Source organism: Onychostruthus taczanowskii, unplaced genomic scaffold (assembly GCF_017590055.1).
Source record: "Onychostruthus taczanowskii isolate IOZ18803 unplaced genomic scaffold, ASM1759005v1 scaffold6, whole genome shotgun sequence".
NCBI lineage: Eukaryota > Metazoa > Chordata > Aves > Passeriformes > Passeridae > Onychostruthus > Onychostruthus taczanowskii.
This window is the reverse complement of record NW_024503679.1, coordinates 8,679,979-8,704,953: the sequence shown is the minus strand read 5'-3', so window position 1 is coordinate 8,704,953 and position 24,975 is coordinate 8,679,979. Positions and strand designations below refer to the sequence as shown.

At 40.1% G+C, this 24,975-nt stretch overlaps 2 protein-coding genes across 5 annotated transcripts in view; one reads left to right on the top strand and one right to left on the bottom strand.

Moving 5' to 3' along the window:
* The window catches only part of GABPB1 (GA binding protein transcription factor subunit beta 1), an 18,898-nt gene extending 18,586 nt beyond the window's left edge, over nt 1-312 (bottom strand). Inside the window, exon 1 of one of the 2 annotated variants that reach the window (XM_041418671.1) lies at nt 78-312. Coding sequence is in view for 1 of the 2 variants with exons in the window: in XM_041418670.1 (XP_041274604.1) it covers nt 60-62 (3 nt within the window). In the remaining variant the exon portion in view is untranslated. Of the gene's footprint in view, nt 1-59 lie in introns of both variants that reach the window. The other variant, XM_041418670.1, reaches the window with a different exon arrangement.
* A 3,255-nt stretch (nt 313-3,567) lies between these two features.
* On the top strand, nt 3,568-24,956 carry USP8 (ubiquitin specific peptidase 8). Of its 3 annotated transcripts, none has more exons than XM_041418849.1 (20): nt 3,568-3,703; nt 8,322-8,492; nt 9,145-9,289; nt 9,757-9,842; nt 12,401-12,545; nt 13,191-13,248; nt 13,977-14,121; nt 14,382-14,544; nt 15,695-15,839; nt 16,032-16,222; nt 17,359-17,970; nt 19,202-19,291; nt 19,907-19,987; nt 20,364-20,626; nt 21,232-21,444; nt 21,893-22,103; nt 22,425-22,661; nt 23,149-23,291; nt 23,659-23,791; nt 24,008-24,956. In XM_041418849.1, the coding sequence occupies exons 2-20, from the start codon at nt 8,389-8,391 to the stop codon at nt 24,191-24,193; spliced, it is 3,351 nt and encodes a 1,116-aa protein (XP_041274783.1). In that variant the 5' UTR covers nt 3,568-3,703; nt 8,322-8,388; the 3' UTR covers nt 24,194-24,956. The 3 variants fall into 3 exon arrangements, with proteins under 3 accessions (XP_041274783.1, XP_041274785.1, XP_041274784.1); XM_041418850.1 differs by lacking the exon at nt 3,568-3,703 and adding an exon at nt 6,750-6,767; XM_041418851.1 differs by lacking the exon at nt 19,202-19,291.
* The last annotated feature ends 19 nt before the right edge of the window (nt 24,957-24,975 follow it).

Below are 24,975 nucleotides of genomic sequence, written 5' to 3'. Positions count from 1 at the left end.
GCGGGCGCGAGGCGGCGCGGGGCGCCCCGGGCGGGCCCGGAGGGGCGCCCGGCACTTACCATGGGCGCGGGAATTACCTTATTAACACAGACATCGAGGGAAAAGGGGCGCGCGGAGGGATACGGCCTCACCGCCGCACAGCGCGCATGCGCGCCGCCGCGGGGAAAGGCGGGGAAGCGCGGGCTGGAGGGGCCCCGCCATGTTCCGTTCCGCTGCCCGCCCGGCGGGGGCAGGGCCGGCCCCGCGCTCTCGCCGGGCCTGGGCGGCCTCCCTAGAGACAGCTTATGGAATGAGGACAGGGGTCGCTATCCCGGGTTACTCTGTGGCACAGGATGGTGAGGCTTGCGTTTCCCGCCTCTTGGCTGCTGGAGCTCTGCTTGTGCTCCCAGGCGAGGGTACGCTCTTTGAGCATGGACTTCGCAGCCCTGCCTGTCTGAGGCAGGGCTTTAGAGATAATCACGGAATCAAGTCTGTTGGAGAAGGCCTCAAGGGATCGTAAGAGTCCAACGCGTGACCCAAAACCACCGTGTCAGCTTAGAGCAAATGCAGAGTGCCAGGGCCACTCTTCCCTTAAACACCCCCAGGGACGGTGGCTCCACCGCCTCCCTGGGCAGCCCGTTCCAATGTCTAATCACTCTGTCTGTGAAGAAATTCTTAATGTCCAACCTAAACCTTCCCTGGCAGAACTCAAAACTATGTCCTCTTGTTCTTGCAATGGTTACCTGGGAGAGACTGACTCCCTCCCACAGGGCCACAAGCTCGGATCTGGACGTTGTAAAGTCACCCCTGAGCCTCCTCCAGGCTGAACCCTCAGCTCCTTCAGCTGCTCACAGAACTTGTGTTCCAGGTCCCTTACCAGCTTCATTGCCCTTCTCTGGACCTGCTCCAGCCCCAAAATATCCTTAAATGAAAGGTCTGAGAACTGTATTCAGGGTATTGCCTCACCAGTTGCAAATATGGGGGAAGGTACACTTTGGGATCATAGAAATAGGACTTGATAGGATTACAGCTCCAAAATAGTCTTCAGTTGTTGCTGCTCCATCAGAGGGCTCTGGCCTTCAGTCCCAGGCTGGTACTGAACCTGACAGCCCATGCCCTGAAACATTTGTCTCCCAGTTTTGCTTCAGCAATACAAAATGGTTGTGCTCACATTCTCCCCAAAGCTGTTGCAAGTCATACATCTGCTACTGTGAAGCACGGATCTGATAATCGTCATCCTTCAGGAAAACATACCAACGACAAAATTCCAGTCTGTTATTTTGGAGATTATAATACCCACTAGATAATCAGAGGATTTTTACAGAGCCATTATTATTTGCCTTTGACCTACCTAATGCAGCTTTGTACAAAATACAAATAACAATATTCCAAGCAGTAACCGTTTCTTCCTGTCACCTGTGGTTTTTTCTGGGCATGCTCAGCCAGAAGGCGGCACTAGAGAACAAATCCAAACACCTTAGGGCTGCCACTGGTCACCCAACGGTGTGGAAACCTTAAATCCAACCTTCAGCACACTTCTCTTTCGTTGTTGACAGGTGTCTGTGTCTCTCATAAAGGATTTAGCATGTGATGTTATGACTTTTCATTTACGAAGTAGTGGTAGACACAAAAAATGTTACAATGTCCTCACAGGCGTTTGCCAATAGGAAGATTGTGGTGTTAGCAGCAGTGCTACAGAAAAGCCAAACTTTCCATATTAATGGCAGTCTTCCAGAGAGGTGAAGAATGCAGTCTGTATTTAGTCCATTAGCACTGTGTATCAGTTTTCATTATTATGATCACAAAATAATAATGTCTAGTTTTTTTGCAGGATTCACCAAAACTACATGTAAGAGATGGACGTCTGATGTAGGCAAGTCAGAACATATTTCACATCTGTAAAGTATGGTTTCTATTTTACCCTGCTTTAGAAGATGTAAATTTCTTTTAGCTAAATAATATAATACATTCTACTAAAAAGCACACCAGTTTCTACTAAAATTATTTTATTTATTTAATACTGCTACACAAGAACATACGTGCTGATAGAAAAATGTGTTCTAACCTGAGGCAACCACAGCATGTTATAACTTAATCAACATTATTAGCATGTTTTAACAAGCTCTGGAGTGGGGTAAAGCTAATTGCATAGGCAACTCCTCCCCAAACACTTTTCTATATATGGCTGGGGTTTGCCCATACAAGTAAAACCAAAGATTGTATCACGCAACTTTTTCATATAAGAGAAACAATAAAGGGGTTCTCTGAGTCCAGTTTGGACAGCAGTGAATATGAGAGTCAACATTAATTTGTACACACCAGTGGACTGACATCAGTGAACTTACCCCTTCCATCTTGTCATAACTTTTTGGCATCACCCACCCTGCTAAAACACATAGAGCAGGTCTGAAAAAGGCACTGATAAGAACATGGTGTTATTAATATTCAGTTCAGCTTAAAGTTCTTGGAATCTCTTGACTTACTTTGGTATTCACCTTTCTGCACAATAAAGGAGACACATCACTGTTCTCATTTCTCCCAGAACCTTTCACATGCCTGATCACTCACACAGGCTGCAAACTACAGATGGAGAAATTATCTGAGCCTTTCATGTGGCCAGTACCAACCAAAGTTACTGTACTACTAGGTGCTGTGATATAGTTCAGCTTCCTGGGCAAGGAAGCAGAATTATTTTGGAAGGCTACATGGAGACAGGCATCTCCATGTTTTCTAAACTTCCCTGTTTAGGCTTCAAAACCTCCCTGTTTCCTAAAGTCACTGATGGATCCAGCTCACAAGACATTTCCATTGGCAAAACTGAGTACCAGGTTGAAATGTAGTTGTTGAATCTCCTCACCCTCCAGCACAGCTGGGAGACAGGCCGGGATTGTGGCAGCACAGAGCCTCTCCTCCATTTGTGCAAGATCTCCATGGCACGACCAGCTTCTCCCCTTTTCCCAGCACCTCCACACATACCTGCCATCCCTCATACACGATGCTTGTAGTAACACAAAGTGCACAGAAAACATTGTCATCAACAGAATACTTGGAGCGTCCCCTATCAATCCAGTTTTCTCTAAACTAAAAATGGGATATTTTTATAAAGAGAGGTGTCTCGCGTTCCCGCACCAGATTGCACGGTGCAGTGCGCCAGTTTAACGCCCCACACAAACGCTGGCATGCCCTACAGGCTGTGACAGACCCCAGAGCCCACTCTCAGTGCCTTGGCCACAGTAACAAATCTCCCGCTCCCGAGACGAGGAGCCAGGTCCGGCAGGGCAGCAGCCCACGGGCTGGCAGGGCACGGCAGGCGCTGCCTCGGAACGCTCTCCAGGGCCGGCGGGTGGAGTTGGGCGAGGTCACCGCGGCTCCCTCCTCTCACACCGCCCCCGGAGCCACCCCAGCTCCGAGGCAGCTCCGCGGCGGCTGTGGGTCTGCGTCCCCCGCCCGCCCCAGCGCTGCCGCGCCCCGCACGGTCCGCAGGACGCCGGCAGGGCCTCCCGGCACCCGCGCGGCCCGAGCCGGCCCCGCGGCACCGATAGGGCCGTGACAGTCCCCGCCCCCGCGGGGAGCGGAGGCCCGGCCGGAGGGAGGGAAGCAGGGAGGGAGGGACGCCGCCGAGTTCCGCCCTAGCAGCCATGGCCGCGTAGCGTCTCCTCGGCAGCCGCGCTCGGACATGGGCCTGCCCCGGGCCGGCGGGCGGAGGCAGCGAGTCCCCGCGGCGGTGAGTGCGCGGCCGGGGCGGCTCTGGGCCGGCGGGGAGCGAGGCCTGCGGGGCAGGGGGACTCCGGCAGTGACGGGAGGGGCGGGCGCCCTTGGAGGGATCCCCAGGCCCAGCCCCGCCGTGCGGGGGGAGCGGCCCTCGAGGGGCTGCGGAGAACGGGGGAGCCGGTCCGAGCCGCGCGGGGAGAATCGGGCCTGGCCCGGCGGGGAGCCGGCGGTGTGACCTTGGGCAGCCCGCATTCTCCCAGCCTTAGCCCGGGCAGGGTGAGGAGCGAGCGGGGCCGGCGGAGCCGCCGCCGAGCCCGAGAGCGGCCGGAGGAAGATGGCAGGGAAGCGGCGCTTCCCAGAGTGCCGCACTCCTGCGGCCGGCGAGCTGCGGTGTCATGGAGATTGCCACAGCCCGGCCGGGCCGCAGCGCTGCTGACCGCCCGGTTAGAAACTTGAAGGAGTTTTCTGCCTCTCTGTGTCCTCCTCGGCTTCTTATCACCTCTGCTGTTTGCCTGCGCCTTGCAAATGTTCATTTATCTAAATAACAAGTGGAACTATTTGTGGTTTTACTTAGAACAACTTTCAAACTTCCTGCAGAAAATCCAGTGTATTTAAGAAACTTTACAGCGTCTTTCTTTCCCCTCGGTAACAGTGAAACTGTTGGATGGTTGTCTGTCAAAGGGTTTTCTCACTGCGTGGAGAGTCCTTGCGAGGCTTGGCAGTGCAGGGTACCTCGCCCTAGAGACCTGTGATGTGTTGCTGCCCTGGTGACTGTGGCAGCCAGAAGAATGGAGAAAGTTTGGGTACTCTCTGTGAGCATAATGAGCTTGCCATAAGAGCCCCCAATGGTTATAATCATCCTATGCACGTTAGGTTACAGGACCAACGCCTGTAGTATTAACAGTACCAGAGCCTGGAAGAGAGCTAGAGGACTCACAGAACTAAATATGCTGATTGATTGTGCAGTTCAATCATTGAAAAATTCTTGGTGTCTAGACTCAAACTGATAATCTTAACAAAACCAACTATTTTGTACTAAGTACAGACAATAAAACTTAATTCTGAGAAAACTGAGTAACTTAATGCTCATGAGAAATCCATTTCTCGTTTGCTCAAGTGCTAGAGAGAAAAATAAGTGAATAATACTCTATTACATACCTGAACTGGTGATGCACATTACTTGTGTCAGTATTTCACACTGTGTTAGTGTGTGCACTGCTTGCAGTGTAACTGCTTCAGTGCATTGTTCTTTATGTAGTCATTCCACTTAAAGCTTACTCATATCCTTAGTAAAACTGGCATGATAATTAGATGTTGAAAAACCTGTTACCAACAGGTATGTTTCTCTGTCAGGGTGAAACTATCCATTCTATGTCAAATGCCTATAATCATACAAGCATGACTTCACTTATATTTTGGGATATTGGCCTTGTTTTCAGCACTCATAGGTATGGAAAAGGAGCCAGAGATAATACTTCAGCTGGGGGTAGGAAAGGTCTCAGGTTTTGAGTTTGATCTTAATTTTTAAGATAAAAGTTGACAAACCTGAAATAAGTTGTTTCTTCTTCCTCATAGGGTTTACTAATAGTAGATTTAGCTATTACAACTTCTTCAATCCATTGTATTCATGGTTTTATGATCCAGTTTCCTCTGATGCTGACTAGTTCCAAACTGTATTTGTGCAAACTGGATTTTGCTGGATTCCTCCACTGAGACTAGTCCAGTTAGGAATCTGGTATCTGTAAAAAATTGTGTTCAAAATCAGATGGCAATATTTGTCAATGAAGGAGCTGATTTGGACTGTGAAATTACAGTCTTCCCAGAGCTTGCTCAAAAATGAAGGAAATAAACCATGTTCATTTGAGTATGAGGAAAAATTAAGGTAATGCACATCTTGAAGTTTAGTAGAAGCTTAAAAAATTTTAAGGGTCCTTATGAGCTAAGACTGAGCACTCAACAATGGTCAGTCTGTAGTAACTAAAATCCAGTTGGGACATTTGTGATGCATAAACCTGAAAATGTTAGTTACAAATCCAAAATTAAGATTCTATATAGAAAAATGTCTTAGAAGCTGCAACTGATATCTCAGATCAGCTAGTGACATATGCTGTGTGTATTTTGACTAGGCGTGTGGTTGAGAATTTGATTTTTTTAAAAGTTTAGGAAATGTTATTCCTTATCCATTCTTACTCATTTCACTGCAGCATATTTTATGAATTGTGGTGCTGTGGGAGTCAAAGGGTAATACCTCATTCATCAGATGCTGTGGTTAGAAGCTCATGTTTTAATAAAGGTATGGAAATTTCATTTAATCAGAAAGTAAAAGTTCAGAAGTGAACTTGAATGGCAGTTTAAAGACCTGCAGTTATAACTTAGTGGCCATAGGAGAATGTGGAAAGAAAATTTTTGTTTCAGGCCAAAGCTTAGAGGTGTCTTTTATTTACTAGTTCTGCATTTGTATAGATGATGTTCCAGAAGATCTGCCCTTTTCAAGGTGTGTCAGCAACACTTGAGAATTTACTGACATCATTAAATGGTTCATCTTCCACATAATCTTGAGCTTTTTTTGCTCATATGCACACAGCACTCTAATGCTATGTGCATATCTTATTAGACTGCATATTTAGTTACAGTATTCTGTCAGAACACTACCAAATGCTGCCACTTAAGATTAAGAAAATACTGGTTACATAACAGAGCAAACATTGAAGATATATTTGGAAAGGACTTAAAAGCTTCAAAGGAAAAGTCTATTTACAGTTCTATGGAAAAGAAAAAAAAAAAAAAAGCCAGGTAAAGACATGCTCTGAAGGTAGAATGAGACAAGCAATACTAAAATGTTAATAAGAGTGAAGCCACTCTTATAAGGTTGCAAAAAGTATGTCTTTGTTTTAGGCTAAAAGGCTTTTGTACTGGAAAGGTCTTCTTTGGAACAGGGAATGTCTGTGTTTTGTTTCTGCTGCATGCAGTTCTAATGAATTATCTGCCTTGTTCTCAGCTCTGAAGTATGTCCCTGAAAGTTACAATTGAATGAATGACACATCATATAGAAAAGACAATGTTTTAAGATGAGTGAGGTATGGGATATGTTTTTAATTCTCTGTATTAAAGATAGTATTTGAGGACTTCAGTACTTACTTTATAGAATTATCTGGAAATTAATCGTTTAAGAGGATTTTTAACAAATTTTTCAGTTTTAAAAAGCTGATACCTAGTTATCAAGGAAATTAGCAAATACATCAACATCAAGCAGTAAGTTATTTTGCTAGATATTGTTTAGTCTGACTTTGGCATACCAGACCTTAGACCAAAGGTTTGTGTTAACTTAGTGTCTTTGTTTGATAACCAGTTCCTAGACCAACAAGTGTCAGCCTAGCAATACTCTGTGCAGTAATACTTCAAGGAGTACAACAGCTCTGAGCCTTGGGAAGGGATCCCATTCCCACCTTAGCTTCTCATTCTTGACTGCACATGCCAACTGCTGCCCTTGCACTAGCTGTGTAGCCTTTCTGCTTCTTCAGCAGGCTGAATTGGTTCAGTAAGAGGTTAGAGAAGTACCAGACTAGCCTGAGAAAGAGGGAGGGAAATTGGGACTACCTCATTGAGTGGCAGTCAGCTACTGATCAGTTTGGTCAGGTGAAGCTTCCCTCTGAGGTCACTGGCTGGTTTTTTTGGTCACACTTGATGCTGATCACATTGAGAGTGAAAGAGAAATGCTCTACCTTCACCTTGTCAAAAGCCATGTGGCTTTTCTCTACTAGGAAATAACTTACTTACTGATATAATTTGTCTGTCTTCTAATGAGTCCCCCTTCATTCTTTCAGTATCACTCACTTTTAATGTCTCCCTTCTTGCTTGTGAGGGAGCTCAGTTCCTCCCCTGCCTCCCCCAAGGCTAAAATTGCTCACTGTGTACTAGATGCAGAGTTTTAGTTAGATTGTCTGCAGGAGACTTCATGGACTTCCCTGTCTCAGATAACATGATGTAACAGTCCCTTGTGCCCAAACTGTGCTTAACTGTTTCATGGCTACCTGGAGAGCGCTTTCAAAGGAAAGCACAAAGTCAGTGGCAGCAAGGAATTGAAGACCTACAGAATATCCAGGACATTTCAGTAGACTTCAGTGGTAACAGCCTTCCTGTTCTTAGCTTAACTCTTAGCAAGATATTAGAAGTCACTTTTCAGAGGGGGTAATGTGTATTTGCAGAATACAGAGGAGTCAGCTATTTTTTGATAGTATACTTGCTGGCATTTCAGTAGAATAAATTTGCTGGTTATGGTGATTTTGAACGTTCATGAGTCAGCATTTCTTTTTCCTTTTTTTTTATTTTTCTGTTAGTACCGCATTGCTAGACATTCTTGATCAATTTCATTTCTTTTTCCTTTTTTTTTTTTTTAATTTTTCTGTTAGTACCGTATTGCTAGACATTCTTGATCAATTATCTGAAGTGATTTCAAATAATTCTGTCACTTTGAGAAGATTAATTTATACTATTAATTGTTCAGACATTCTGTTTGCTAGCTCACATAAGGTGAGAAATTAGGTAATAAACCTACACAGGTAACTATAACTACTGTACTAAAAGTAATTGGAATATAATTTGGCTCTTCCTACCCTTTTTTCCTCCTCCAGGAAAACACTGATAGAGACTTCTAAGAAGCTGTAACATCCTAGAAGGGACATAAGTAACAATATTAACATGCCTGCTGTGGCATCTGTACCTAAGGAGCTCTACCTCTCTACTTCATTGAAAGATCTCAATAAGAAGACAGAAGTAAAACCTGACAAGACCAGTACAAAAAGGTATATATGTTATAATTGATTTTTAATTAATACTTAAAATATTAGTGGTTCCAAAACAAATTTGTGGATCTAAATTTCTTTAATTATTTCTGCTAGATACAAAATCTTCAATAGTCTTATATATGGCTCTCAGCTGTCACACTGGATGTGCTTACTGCCTTCAGAAGTCACTTGGCATACTGCCAAAACATGACTTGGACAGAGCACAATGCCCATGAAAATCTGCATACTTAAAGGAAAGGCTGCATAAATGCAAATCTGTAAAAATGACAGATCCTTTAGCAAGTGTCTGAATGCTTTGCCTCTAGCATTTTTAGACAATCAATGATTTAATTTTGTCTTACTATGACTTAGTTTTTCCTAGAAAGAAGGTTATTCTTAGAAGGGAAGAGTACCTTTTTCCATATCTCACTATGGTATTTAATTATGGAAGACTTTAAATAAGGCTGGTAAACAAACTAGCAAAGATAAACATTATTTGTAGGAACATGATTGCAATTCATATTTAATGAAAGCTTTATATTAAGGTGGTAAAATCAAATGCTTAATATATGGGTGAAGTCTGTAAACACTTAAGATGGCGTCTTGTAATGAAAAGGTGTTTGAGGACAAGTGAACAATTATGTGTTTTACTCCTCTTCTTTGGTTTCAGTTATGTGCAGAGTGCCCTTAAGATTTTCAAGGCAGCAGAGGAAAGCAGACTGGATGGAGATGAAGAAAAAGCTTACATCCTGTATATGAAATATGTGGCTGTTTATAACCTTATTAGAAAGAGACCTGATTTTAAGCAGCAGCAGGTATAAAAGCTTTCTGACTGATCTCTTCTGCATTGCTCAAAGTGTGAGAAGTACAGAGAATTACACTAATGCACATTCAAAGGATCACACTGATAATAAGTAAACTGTCTCACTTATGGTGCTATTTTTTCTTTCTTGTTTTTTGACAAGTCTGGTGTTAATTTTTTTACAGTTTTCTTTTTATGTATGAACTATACAAATTGTCAGATCTGTGAATATTTTTTCATGAAAAGGTATTCTTGTAATTTTTACCAGTCAGACTCTTTTGGTGAAGTTGCCTTGTCTAGCCTTTATTTATTAGTGCTATGAAACAAAACTCATGTTTGAATGGAAAATATTTTGATTCAAACCAGTTGGGGTTTTTTGGCATTAATATCATAATATCAACTTTCCATACATTAGTGACTCTTGACATGCATAGAATTGTTAAACTGTATATTTATATGATGTGATGCTTGTCATTTTAGGATTATTTTCATTCCATTTTGGGACCTACAAATTTAAAAAAAGCTCTTGATGAAGCTGAAATATTGTCAGACAGCCTTAAACTCAGGTATGTAGTATAGTTGATTGCTAAGACATAGTTCTTTATACCTTGAGCCTGTATCTGTGTCAAGTGCAGATTTTCATGCTATTTAGTAGTAAGCAATTGCACTTGAGTAAACCATAGGTACCTGCAACTCTTGAGAGCTTAAATTTATTCCCAGAAGTCTTTTACTAGAGATAATTCTTCACTGCGACATGCTCCAATAACTTGTCATTTTGTACACTGTCTGCTCATTCCTGGTAACTTTGGTTTGTTGACAGTGTCTCCTAGTTTTGTTAATTGACTAATAAAAAGAAACCACAAGGTCTGAAGTACATATACAGGAGAGATGATCAAGAGCCATTTCCTCAACCTTTTAATCATAAGGTTATCTGAGTCTAAATATATTAATGAACATTTCTAATAATCAGATAGGCTAAAAAGTCCCCCTAGTCTGGTAGTTTACATTAAGAAATGCCAGGTTTTGGTTCATTAGCCACACCTTTCCTCTGCCACTTGAAGATATGTGTATGTAGTGCACAGTTCTGCCAGTATGTAAATGAGCAGAAGCTAATGGGCTTTTGGGTACCTGATTGACAGCTGTCAAGTTACATCTTTGTGCCATAAGCCATGAAACTGTATTAGTAAGAAGTTGTAAGGTAGGGTCTATCTTTAGGTGATATTTAGCACAGTAGTTCTTATTTCCAGCCTTCTCTGCTTCTTGCATCCTTAGCCACTTTCTCCTCTTTTATCTCTCTCTGCAGCTGGGCACATTTCCTTTCACAAGTGTCATGTCCCACCCCCCCTCCTCCCAAGTATTCTTGTGAAAGTGTATTTTATGCCCTTCAAAGTGCTAAATCTATAGAGTTAGTTTAGGTGAACTGTGAGTGTAGTTACTTGTATGTGAAGAGTGACTTCATAAAGATCTCGTGACACTGTGTATGAAACAATCTTTAGATTTTTTTTGTTTAGGTGAGTCTTACAATTAAACACAGCTACAAATTTACTCTAAGTGTAAACATCGATAGAATCAGAGAAACCCAAAATGTAGAGACTTGTTGTTTAAATAATGTATGTCTGTTTATGAAAGAAACAGTTTTGAAGTTGACTACTAACTATCTAACTACTCTGGCAAAATGTGTAAATATTTAAAGGTAACAGAAATGAAACATGACTCCTGTGTAACTACAGAAGTAGTTTCAAGGAAATTATTTGTATAATTTCTTCCCCAGGCGGTAGGCCAGCAAATAGTTTGAGTGTTAATTGTTAACTAAAAGTAGAGCTGCTGAAACTTGTATAGGGGCAGGAATGCTTACTTGAATGACCTACTACAAGCTTCAGAAGTATATATAGGAAATTGATGGGTAAATATTTCATACTGACCAAATTCAACTAAAATCTAAAATATGCCTTAGTGTCATTAACTCCAAGTGGGAACAAAATGCTCAGTTCTAACTTACAATGCCTGTGCCAAATCAAGAAGCCTGTTTAAAAATAACATTACACACTTGCTGCCTCCTTCCTCTTAGTGGCAATTAGTGCAGTAGACTTGGAGGTGGAATTTGAATGAATGATCTAGGTTATTAACACAGTACTTTTGAACTGAAGTACAGCTGTATTGTCATTATTATTTTAACCCTCATTACGCAACAGCTGGTTAAAATGAGCACTTACTAACACAGTTCTGAGTTCATGTTTTACTTCTTGGTTCAGTCATCCAAATAGTTAGGTCAGACATTCTTTTTTTTGTTTTATGATACTAGTAACCCTTAAACTTCTCAGTTGTATTAAATGTAAGCGAATACTATTGAACAATGGTGTGACTGTACAAACCTCCAGTGGGTGATCTGAAAACTGTAGTTTGGAGATCACTGGCTTACAATGCCGTGATTGTCCTTCCAGTGGTGAAAGACTGGGAGCATAATTTTCAAATCTGGGGCTTTATGAAAAAACAGCTATATGCAAGACCTCCTCCCCCAAAACTCCTGAGTGCACACAGTTCTTGCATTGGCTTCCCTGTAGGCCCAGTGTTTGAAATAAGCACCAGGCACACAGGTGAGCACTTCATGGAGACAACTTACATTCTGAAGGTGATTACTGTACAAGTAGTTCTGATCCAACTTCTCAGAAAAGGCAAATTTAGATATCTGAGCTAACTTACTCTTCACTGGCTCCATTGCAAAATAAAATAAAATACCTGGGATGACTGTTGTAATATATTTGAGTTTACTTTTAAGTCACCAGTACCTACCGTTTTCTGTGGAAAGTGAAAAACATTCAGAGATACCATAGCTAAGCATGACTCCAGGTTTGAAGAAAAAAATAGCTTTACAATCAGTGGCTGTGTAATGGGACTCAAACCAAGATTTAACAATAAGAAAACCCAAAAGTGGGAGAAATAAGACCACATAGTTAGGAAGCAAAATGGAGTTTGTTGGAATACAAAAACTGGCAATACTTAAACTTTTTAAAATTCTAAATTGCTCTTTTAAAGTTTTTGACTGGAGACTTAGTCATTTTGATAGTAATAATCCAAGATTAGCCAAAACCACAATATTGAAAAAGGCACTTTTTTCCCCCAATAGATATGAAGAAGCTGAAGTTCGGAAAAAACTTGAAGAGAGGGACAGACAAGAGCTGCAGAAAAAGCAAGAACCAAAAGATGATGGAAAGAGCTCTGCCAAAAACTCCTCAGAAAGTGCTGTGGATTCCAAAGGAAAAAGCCAAAGGGTAAGTGAAGATGTTTACAAACTCTAATTCAATCTGAATGTATAGTTTCAATGTAGAATTTGGTCTCTACTAGTAGCTATTTCCAGTTCAGAATCAAGGTGGGGTTTTTTGAATTAATGTACACTCTCCATAACCCTTCTTTGACCTTTCCTTGGAATATGTGAAGTCCTAGCAGCCTCCAAGTCTTGTATAAGATAGACTGAGCTTTATGGTTAAGTCAGATTCTGTTTTATGCCAAAATTAATGCAAGAAACCCAAGGTAATGGTGACAAACTGATATTAAGGGTGACTTATATAAAGGGTAATGTCTCCATTTTAGGGGAGGTTTACTTTTTAGCAGTGGTGTGGAAACAATTAACACTTAATTCTCGACAAATACTTAAAGAATTTCTTCTGTTAGATGATGGTGTCCTAGGTTGTATTACCTCTCTAACTGTTTTCTGTCTAGGCAGGGAAGCAACCTCAGTTGAGTACATTTGAGTACATTTGTCAGCACATCTTCAGAAGCAGCTCCCTTGTGCTCTGTTTGTTCCTGTGGCTTAACTTTCTGACAAGTTTCCTTCAGGCTCTGTGAGAGTCATTGTCTGTTGGCTGCCTTAGTTCTTGGTATTATATGCTAAACTTTTTTTTTTCCCCCTTCTACAGATTAATGGTGAGACAAAGCATTCACTGGAAAGAAAAGATCAGTCTGATAGCCTGAGTGGTAAGCAATGCAATGCTCACACAAATGTGAAAAAGATTTCTGTATGACTGTGCACTAATCACCTCACAGCTGCAGTCCTTCTCAAGAGTTACTTCACAGTTAAAATATTCTTATGAAATTCTAGTATCCTGCATTTCAGTTACAACAAATCAGTAATCCATTAAACTCTGTATTAAAGCCTTCATTACTTCTCATAAACCTAGAGATCTGTAGTTAGTTTTTCAACTGTTCAGTAATGGAAGATGAACTAGTCTTGAAGTGGTCAGGTTAGAAAGAAAAACTGCTCTACTGCTGATAGGCAAGGATGAAATATGACAGCTTACTCAGTTAAATACAAAATTTTTCCATTGTCCTTACAACGTTCTGCTTTTGGTTCTTGTAATGAGTATGTTAAAATGTTCTCTAGAGTTTTTAAGAGGAATATCTGCAGCTTGTAGTTCACAAATGCTTGTAAATATGGCTTGATTTAAATGAGACCACAATATGTTAAACTTGTTTATCACTGAAATATTCAGTATTGTCTATTCTAACAGATCAGGTGCTGATCACTACAGCAGTGGGAGCAAAAGGCCCACACTGTAATGTCTCACCTCCATGACTTTGTGGGACTTCTTAGTTCTGTTTCATCTGTTTGCAGTCTTGATTGCACCAGTCAGATACCATAGCCATTCATAGCTATCTTCATTTATAATGTAGCTTCTTACATGTAATTGCTTCTCTCTTTCAAGGAGCAGTCACACCTGAGAGACTGTTTGCAATGATGTCAGACAAAAATATTGAATTGCTTATAATGGATGCTCGAAAATCAAAGGATTATCAGGAATCCTGTATTCCAAAATCCATCAGCGTCCCAGAAGAAGCTATCCATCCTGGGTAAGACATGATGTTAAATGAGAGTGAAATATTTAGTTTTCTAAAAAAGTACATGCTTTTAAAGCTTGTACACCTAGTGTCAGAATCCCTGCTGTGTACCAGTGGGTGAGATGTATCTGCACAGCTCTATTCTTGCATGTACTGATTTCAACACAATGTATATTTACTTTATCCAAGCACGTAAACATCTGTGGATGATAATTTGTTGGACAAAATGTTACTTGTATGTGAATCTTTAAATGCATGTTAATACATTTCAGAGATACTGGTTATCTGATTGAAGCTAGACTCCCAGAGGATTCCAGGGATTCATGGAAGAGGAGAGGACAGTTCCATTATGTTATACTGCTAGACTGGTTTAGTTCTGCTGAAGACTTAAAGCTGGGAACAACTCTACAGAGCCTGAAAGATGCACTTTTTAAGGTTGGCAAATTTCATCGTTTAATTAATTCATTTATCTTAGCAAATAAGGCCTTGAAGCACTTGAATTTACAAAGTATATGGAGGCTTTAATGACACTTGGTTGAGTTTTCAAAGCCTGCTTGTTTTGATAGCAGAAGTGTACACTGTACTCTAGTAGAGGACAGTATAATTTATTAAACAGGTAAATGGCAGAACGATTCCACTCCCTTCCTTAACAAGCAGCGCATCACCTTAGAGTTCTTTGCTGACAGAGTTATTTGGGAAAGTACTTTCAGTCCTGTTTCCCAGGAACAGTCACCTTCTGTAACTATATTAACAACAGTAATTCCTTATCCCTGGAAACTGTTTGGCCACCTACTTTGCAGTCCTATCAGCCAGGTACTTCCTGCAGTGGAGGGGCTGCAATGAAGGAGGCTCTAGAAATATTTTCAGCACAGTTAAATTTTCTGCATTTTTGAATATAACTTTTAGGTAAACATTAATTTAAGTTTGATCAGTGCAGGAAGCTTATAGACTCCACAGAGAGCAGATGCCCAACATTTTCGAGTCAAACTCTCTGTGGCTGTGTTGTCCCTCCTCTGTACAGTGGTGGCTCTTGTGAAGGACTGCCAATCTTTCTGTTACCTTGACATTCAGGACTGGGGTTCAGAGATAGTTCAACAGTTCTCCTTAATTGCTTTACAGACTGTTCTCTAGACTGTCTGTGTCTTGTTAATGTACTAGTACTGAGGACATCAGGAGGAGGGCAGTCTGAACCCTGAACTCTCAAGGGGTTTCAGAAAGTCAGTGTTAGGCTTTCTAAATCCCAAATCCCTCAGCAAACATACCAAATAAGAAACTGAAGTAAATACTGTAATAAAAATACTTTTGTGCATGGAGGATTGTTATGTGAAGTGGCTGTAAGTGGTTGTTTCTCTACTGGAAATATTCACACCCTGTTGTAGGCAGAGCCAGGAACCCAGCTGTGCTGGGCATTCTCCAAACACAGAGAGGATCCCTATTTTTGCAACCTCTAATTCTTGTTTAAAAATCTCAAAAAACAATCTCTCAATGTAATGACTAGGCACAGGAATTTAAACAACACTATTAAGCTGTAAAAGTTTACTTTCTATTTTTAAATCAATTAACTTTAAACTTTTTTTCCATACAGTGGGAAAGCAAAACCATCCTGCAGAATGAACCTTTAATTCTAGAGGGAGGTTATGAAAACTGGCTCCTTTGTTTTCCTCAGTATACAACAAATGCTAGAGTAACTCCACCCCAGCATGGCAGGACTGAAGCAGTGACTGTTTCTTGTAAGTATAAAGGACAACACCTCACCAAGCATTTATACTTACTGGATGAGTTTTTCATTCATTCAGGTGTTTTTAGGAAAGTCTTGTTCTAGCTAAAAACTAAATTTTTGGTTGGAATGGGGGTTTGATTTTGCTTTTATGGTTTTGTTTTGAGAATTCTCTTATGGTTCCCTCCTGTCCCCCCTCCTGCAGTGGATTTTACATATCCATCTCTGGAGGAGCCAGCTCCTCTGCCACCTGTTGCTGAAAATGAAGAAATGGGAGATAATTTGGAAGCGAGACTAAAATCACTTAACCGACCAAACATACAGGATGCTGCTGTTCCAAAAGCTGACAGTTCCTTTGTAGTTAATCCCATGTCAGTTACAAGAAGTATCCCCGAGGTAAGCTTTTTGACCTGTTCCATTTTTTCAGTTAGTATATGGTTAATGTATTGAGACCCACCACACCCAGAACTCTAAATCCACAAGTAAACATACTCAATACATTTGTTTAAGCCTTGTACACGAGTATATTGGTACAGAGACTCTTGGTGGTCTGTGAAGCTGTGGTAACTGATCTACAGAATTATATGAAACTAAATACACTCAACAGAGTAGCAGAACTTTTCATAAATGTTTTTACATGAGCATGTGAGAAATTCAAGGTCAGCAATTGATCACTAATTCAGAAAGTTTATAAGTAACCTTTCTACTTAAAGCACATAGGATGAAGTACAGAGAGGACAGTTAAGCCATGGTTTCGCTTGGCTGTTCCACAGGTCTGATTTCCAGCCACTGTATCTTCATTCAAATAATAACATTCAGGTGTTTTGTCACTCTGGGCCCAGTAGTGAAAGTATAGGAATTTGTTTCTTTCTTTCATGTGAATAAAACTTTATAAAAACACCTTTGTAGAGTTCTTACACTAAAATAATCCTTTCCTTAGGAGACAAGGGTAAAAGCTCTTCACTTTCAACCCTCTAGATGCAGCCTTTAATACAGATTTCATTCAAGAGATCCTGTACTGTAAAATTTAGAGACCTTATTTCTGTTTGTCCCTGAACAAGATGAACTTTTATTTCTTCAGAACATTCACTCCTGCATCCAAAACTACGTACTAGCAACAGCTGAGCATAAGCCATTCTTAAATACCCCTTCCCATTAAGCATGTGCTTTGTCACATGATTGATAGAGCCAAGCCCAAATTAGGCTGCCTGATTGCCCTAAAATGTTCACCTTTGAAAGCTCAGAAATAGAGGGTTGTGGTAATCAGTGTATAATGCTGTCCTTATGATTCTTTAGCACTTGTTTATTAGTTCACACTTGGAATGAATACCTAATTTTACTAACAAGCAGTTTGAATGAGAAGATTTAATGAAATTGAAAGATATCTCTCTCTCTCTCTCTCTCTCTGTCAGAAGTCAACTTGATATAATCTTTCTTCTCTTACAAATCTCACTTAGGAAGAGCTTAGCAAAGAGAATAGTAATAGCTATAGTGAGTTGTTCTACACTCTATGTTCTGCACCTGTGTTACAGGTGGATCGTTCTAAAAAGCCTTCACTAAAAATCCTTGGTGATAACAGAGCAAAAGCTCCAAGTACAATCAGTGACAGCCAGTCTGGTGAGAGTGGAAGAATTGTTCCAGACCGCTCCACAAAGCCCGTGCATGATGGAAGGAGCACTCTGACAGAAGAAGAGAAAAGTCGGGTCCATGCGGAAACTGCTGCTTTGTTAGAGAAAAACAGACGGGAAAAGGAACTGCGGGAGAGGCAGCAACAGGAACGGAAAGAGAGGCTCAAGAGAGAAAAAGAAGAACAAGAACGAAAAGAACAAGAACAAAAGGCAAAAGAAGAACAGAAGGAAAAGGAACACAAAGAAAAGCTACAGCAATCAAAAGAGGACAAAGAGCAGAAGGAGAGGGATGAACAAATAAAAAGAGAAGAGGAGGAAAAGGAACAAGAAAGAGCACACAGGGAAGCAGTAGAAGCAAAAAAGCAAAACAAAAATGAACCAGAAAACATTGGTGCAAAAAGGATTGAGATTGACAAAACATCCATGGAAGAAAGAGAAAAGGGAACTCGAACACCAGAAACACAGAAACGGGCACTGGGTGATGCATCTCAGACCTTTGTGACTGTTCCAGGCAAGGTTAGTGAAAAAGAAAATCATCATCAAATGTGAAGTAGCTATGCACTAAAATAATGCTGAATAGTCTAGTCTTAATCTAGCAATTTAAAATACATAATGGGATGTTTACTTAGACCACATTTTACATAGAAGTAGAGGAGAGAGTCAAAACCAAGACACAAATAGATTTTTTTTTTCCCAAGACAAGCTTGTTTATTTCTTGTAGATGGGCAGCATGAAATCCCCACGGGATAAAAAAACTTCCCACTCACATGGAGCTAGAAGGGATGGTGGTTCATAGACTGCAACCCTCTGTTTCAAAAATAAAAGCCTGGTGGTATTTAATCTCTTGTACCAGCTTGGTACTGTATGTGGTGTTAAGGACACACTGGTGTCGTAAGGAACCCTTCAGTGCCCTCAGGTGTAGAAACATTCACAGAACAGGATGTTGTTACCTGGCACCTGTTAGGAAGCAAAGCAACATCCTCATGTAGGATTTTTGCCGCAAACAGTCCAGTTCCAAACCTTGGAGGGAAGGGAGGAGAGTCACAGTTCTTTCTTTCCTCATTCTTGAAAAAAATTGCAAAAATTTCTCAATGTACAAATCATCTGTTATAAAACAGGAGCCACTTGCGAAGCTAACAATGGAGCAGATGTCTTTAAAACCACTTCTCAAGAACTTGCATTAGGATGTTTTTTCTCTGCTTTTGTAATTGCAGTTGTGATTTGATTATATTCTGATGCTTGTTTAATCCAAATGCACAAGAAAGCAAAAATAAATCTTCCTGTGCAAATTTAGCACAGTCATTCGTGAGCTTTTGACTGGCAGAGCAACTTCACATAATCCCAAAATGATGGCCTGTGATCAACCAAATTCATGTTGGCTTCACAGTTTGCCTTTTCCATGGAGAGGTTTGACCAGTGAGGAGTGAAAGGGAAAAAAGCCTGAAGTTTAACAACCAATTAGAAACCCCACAACTTTTAGGGTGGAAAGTAGCGTAGGTGGAATTTCTGTACTTTATTTCTGAGCTGTTGAAACTACAGAACAAACTGTAATACAACACTTGAGTTTCAAAAACTATTCCAGTGAATTGCCTATAGTATGTGGAAGGAATAAAAATTACCCGCTTTAACCACTTTGTTGTGGTACATGCATTTAACTACCAAAAATGAAAGTATAACTCTGCTTTATCAACATTCTTTACTGGCATGCCAGATGAAAATTGAAGCCTTCTTTCAAAATCTTTTGCAGCAAATGGGGGTTAAAGGACAACCAGACAGTGAAGCTCAAAAGCCAGGACCCCTTAGAGAGGATTCTGAACAAGATACTGAAAGACTTAAAGTAAATACAAATGTATTGTATGTAGCAAAAATAATCAAGCACAGATGCTTTATGATTATTATATTATGTTAAACTCCATTTCATTTCAATTTTTAGAGTCATCATTTTAAAAAAAGACTATGCCATGTTCAGTGTTTTTTTCCATTTGTCATATTCATATGAAAAATGCTTGAAACTTCCATTGGAAGTCTTGATGTATTTCTGGTGGCACTAACAAGCATTCTCCATGCATTTGTCATCTCATGCATACACCTTCAAATGCTGCTTTAAAAGGGAAAAAAGCTTAGCCTTATGTGTTTAACAGAAGCATATACTCCTACTATTTCCTGATTCTTCAGGAAAAAAATTGAGTTTTGTGACTTTCATGAGACTAAATGGTTGGTTTGTTTTTTGTTTTTTTGGAATGTGTCAGCAAATGTTTTGTTTAGATTCCAGTGTTTTTGTTTAGATTGAGCAATAGAAAATACTAAATTACCATTACAATACATTTTATTTCTATCTATAATCAAGGATTTATTGTAACTGTTTGCACTGAATCATGTAACTCCATAGAGAAGTCACAGGCAGCTTGTTCTGCATAGGTAACTGTACATACCTTTTCTCTTTGTTTATTAGTCCCAGCGGGAGCCATTAATGAGAGCACGAAGTGAGGAAATGGGAAGGATAGTCCCAGGGCTGCCTGCAGGTTGGGTAAAGGTAACTCCTCTCCTGAAATGAAAATCAAACTGTTTTGTGTAGTTTTGTCCTGTATTTCTGTTGTGTCTTCTAAGTTAGATCTTGTTTCATTTTTTTTACTCCCCTTTAACTTCCACACAGTTACTTTGTGAATTTTAATATTATTTGTAATGAAACTAGGACAGTTTATCTGCTGCTCCTGGTTTTTGCTGTTTAATAGGCATTTTGGTGAAAGTTCCCCTTCTACTAAATTTAATCCATTGAATGTTGAGGCCAGTCACAACTTAATATCCCAATGTCTGAAAAACTCATGCTGTTCTTACAGTAATTTATTAATAGGTAAGTTAATGATGGATTTTCACTTGGGTTTGAAACTATTGGGTTTTTTTTCCCCCAGTTCCTGGATGACATCACTGGAACCTATCGTTACTATCACTCACCAACAAACACTGTTCAGATGTACCCACCAGAAATGGCTCCTCCAGCCACTCCTCCATCAACCCCTCCCACTCGGAAGGCCAAGCCCAAGGCGACGGCTGAGCGGGAGAGAGAGCACTCCAAGCTCAAGCGCTCCTACTCGTCCCCAGATATAACCCAAGCCATTCAGGAGGAAGACAAGAAAAGAATTCCTGTGACTCCTGCAGTCAATCGTGACAATAAGTATGTTTGTTTGATAAGTTAGATCACAACTCAGGCAGTATGACAGCACAGAGGACTTTCTTTGTGTTTAACCAACTGAAATTCATTACTAAGTGGGTTTGAAAGGATGCAAGAGTAATAGGGTAAAATTTCATTGGTAGAAGTTCAATGTATAGAGCAGTTCTCTTTGTGAAATCAATATAATAGTTATGTATTAGCAGGAGTTTCAGAGGTCACAGTCTATTAATTGGATGATAGTTTCTTTTTTAAGTTCTGTTATTTGTATTAACATACTAAAAGACTATCTTCTGACAGTTTGTGAAGTGCAAGTTTTCAGATTTTAAATTGTATTAAACAGCTAATTCTTCATCTGTGAATTGAAGAAATAAAGGGAAAAAAAAATATAAATCTCACAACTGATGGTGCCTAAAACTCAGCCTCATTACAGGCCAGCGTATATGGATTTCTCACTGTTGCATTGGCTGGTTTTGAATACCGTAAATGATGGTATTTGGTGCCAGGATGGTCCAATCCCTGTGGATAGCGGGGTGAGGTGTGGTGTCTGTTGATTTATGTGAACAACTTTGTCAAATCTAAGACTCCTAAAAATAATTTCTTGCTTATAGACCTGCCTGTTACACTAAAGCAGAAATTTCCAGGCTCTCTGCATCGCAGATTCGAAATCTTAATCCTGTGTTTGGGGGATCGGGACCAGCTCTGACAGGCCTTCGTAATCTAGGGAACACTTGCTACATGAATTCCATATTACAGTGTCTGTGCAATGCACCTCACCTGGCTGAGTACTTCAACAGAAACTTGTATCAAGCTGATATTAACAGGTAACAATCTCTCATCTGCCTTTATACGTGCCAATTCAAGATCACTCAGTGGGGCTGTTTGTTTTTTTAAGTAGGAGGCAAATGGTAACTTTTAGGCACCTTGACATTTTCAAAATTCATGTGTGTCACTAAATAGATTTTACTGGACTGTGATAATTAAATTATGGTCACAACATGTATAAAATACATGTGTACTGGAGTCTCTTAAAACCAAACCAAATAGTTAAATCGTTCACAAAACATGTTGAAAACAGCTGTACCTTCCATCTGGAATGTGGTACCAAATTACAGGGCTGACATAGATGAAAATTTAACTCAGTCTAAGAGCCAGTTTTCCTTCGTTTAAAGAAATTATTTTAAAATTGGGATCATGTTTTGAATTAAAAAGATTAATATTAAAACACAGTTATTTGAATGGCTCATTTTTTTTTTGTTTCGTACTTTATAGGTCAAATTTCCTGGGGCATAAAGGTGAAGTGGCTGAAGAGTTTGGTGTAATAATGAAAGCTTTATGGGCAGGACAGTATAAATATATCAGTCCAAAAGACTTCAAAATTACAATTGGGAAGATTAATGACCAATTTGCAGGATATAGCCAACAGGACTCCCAAGAATTGCTTCTCTTTCTAATGGATGGCTTGCATGAGGACCTAAATAAAGTAAGCAATACACTTAAATTATATATCTATCAGAAGATCAAGATAATTTTTTTAATACTTTCTTATTCCATAAGATTGTTACTGCAGCCTTGTACAGAAAGAAATACGATTATTCAGAATTAAAGTAGGAAGTCAGTGTGAAACAGTATAAGGTAGTAGAGGGAGTCACAGAAGAAGCCTCACCAGACAAGAACTGGCTGGCTGCACTGCCATGTTTAAATATTCTTGTGAATATTCAATCATATGCTTGCCTATAGGTAAGACTTCTTACTTACATATATGTTAATACATTGCTGTGGTATTTAAACTTCTGCTATCCAGGCTGACAACAGGAAAAGATACAAGGAAGAAAATAACGATCACCTGGATGACTCAAGTGCAGCAGAAATAGCCTGGCACAAGCACAAGCAGCTCAACGAGTCCATCATTGTGGCACTGTTCCAAGGCCAGTTCAAATCCACCGTGCAGTGTCTGACGTGTCACAAGAGGTCCCGAACCTTCGAGGCTTTCATGTATCTGTCACTACCACTCGCATCCTCCAGCAAATGCACTCTGCAGGTATGGGGAGCTGGAGAGAAACATTCCTCTGGCACTTCACTGTGATGCTGCTTCTGCTCACCCTCTGCTTGAGGGGATTGGTCAGCATTTTGCTTAATTTGCATTGACCTGAAGCATGAACAGATCTGAATCTGTATTTTTTTTTAATTCTTCTAAAGTTTAAAGAAATAGGTTATCCCTTAAAAGTTTTAAATTAGAAGCAGGATAGAAATACTGAAGCTGCAATAGCAGCATGTATATTACTTGCTTTGGTAGGTCACAATGTAAATATTCTGTGTTTTTAAACAAAATATTTTCTGTATATTTTGAAGGATGCTAATTAATATCTGCAGTAAAACTTGCTTCCACACATAGATTTAAGTCACTTTTCCTCAGTGAAATGTAGGATGCAGATAAGTGATGCAGGTTAACAACCAAATGGGAAACAAACATTTTTGTTATACTTGCATAAATGCCTATCATTCACAATCTCTGTATCTTGTTTTAGGAATGCCTTAGATTGTTCTCCAAAGAAGAAAAGCTCACTGATAACAATAGATTTTACTGTAGCCATTGCAAAACTCGAAGGGACTCTTTGAAAAAAATAGAAATTTGGAAATTACCACCTGTGCTTCTTGTGCACTTGAAACGGTAAGGAAATGGTGATTGGTGGATATGAATTAGGGTGAAATGACCAGGCTTTGATGGAACTGGATTGTTCCATGCCAGTAGCTGAGCATTTTTACTTAGAGAGGGTCACAGATACATTACCAATTGTCATGTTGCAAGAATTTGATTTTCATCTGATGCTTCTTTTGTAATGCTGTAATTCCCAAGGCACTTTGACAAGTGCCCTCTTGTTATTTTTGCTAAGGAACACATGAGCAAACGTTAACAGAACGGGGGGCTTTAGTTGAGATCACATCCTGGTTAAAAACAGGGAAAACTAACATGCTTAGTACAGTGGAATAGCTTGTGAACAGCCTGTAATTTTTCATGATGCTTTTTAATTCTCTAGATTTTCCTATGATGGAAGATGGAAACAAAAGCTTCAAACTTCAGTAGATTTTCCACTGGAAACTCTTGACCTCTCTCAGTATGTTATTGGTCCAAAGACTTCCTTGAAGAGATACAATCTGTTCTCAGTATCGGTGAGTAACCATGTCACATTTCAAAATCCAGCTGCACTTTATGCCAGGACTCAGGGTGGCCTGTGGGATTCAGCCAGGCTGCGTTGTAGCTGCAGACAAAGTTGTATTCTAAAAAAGAACAATCGGGATTTAGTAAAAATTTCATGTTCTATATTTCCCTCACCAGGGAAGAAATGGCAGCTTTGAAGGCCACTAACCCTTGCCTTACATTCACAGAATCATTACGGTGGGCTGGACGGGGGGCACTACACAGCCTACTGCAAAAATGCTTCAAAACAGCGCTGGTTTAAGTTTGATGACCATGAAGTGTCCGAGATCTCGGCGTCCTCGGTGAAGTCCTCAGCTGCTTACATTCTCTTTTATACTTCCTATGAACAGCGAGCACTAGATATGGCCACGTAAAGGAATGTGGCTTAAGGAAACTGGTTTTCTTTCTTCAAGAGCAAAGTAGGCCTGGGAATGCATATAAATATGCAGAAGTACAGCAGACATAGTGACTGGGGAGTGGGAGGAGCGGGGTGGGGTGTCTGCCAGCAGGGCTCGCTCGGGCCGTAGCAGTGCTTAACAATCAGAGACTGATGGGCAACGCTTGTGGTCATACTGCCATCTGTGAAACCATTTACAAGCATACTTGCATTACTGTTTATTTAAAAAAGAACTATATTTTTAGTCTGCTCCAAAATTAAATTCTAGCTTAGTCATCTGAAATCTATTAACAAGTAGTTTAAAATGTCTTAAAATCCCAAGGCATATCTTGGTTTATTTTTTTCTTTCACTGTTAATGGCCTTTTCACATTTCTAACCTTAAGCTTGACTCTACTGTGAATACTCTAGAACGATGTAAACAGTTAGGAATGTAAGTGTACATATTGATTGCATACTTGCACATCAGAATTATGTATATAATAAAATGTTGTCCTTTTTGTGAGACTCTAAAACTCAGAGGATTGCATTTATTTGCCAGCTCTAAGTAATTGCAACACTACTTAATAAAAAAGCAGAGCTGTATTATTTTTTCTGTTAGCTTTTGTCAATATTTGTGCACTTCAGAGTTATTCTAAACAAACAAGATTTTCCTTTTTTATTTTTTAATCTAAATTTTCATGTACACATGCATTAAAAACCTTAATGAAGAAATTATTTAAAATATATCCTGTTAAATGTATGTTTGGGTTTGGTTTTTC

What these genes read in the sequence shown, in the direction of transcription:
- USP8 (XM_041418849.1), top strand. Translation starts at nt 8,389, where the DNA reads ATGCCTGCTGTGGCATCTGTACCTAAGGAGCTCTACCTCTCTACTTCA. An exon ending in AAGATACTGAAAGACTTAAA is followed by an intron (nt 19,292 to 19,906) that starts GTAAATACAAAT and finishes TTTGTTTATTAG; the next exon opens with TCCCAGCGGGAGCCATTAAT. An exon ending in TGCCTGCAGGTTGGGTAAAG is followed by an intron (nt 19,988 to 20,363) that starts GTAACTCCTCTC and finishes TTTTTCCCCCAG; the next exon opens with TTCCTGGATGACATCACTGG.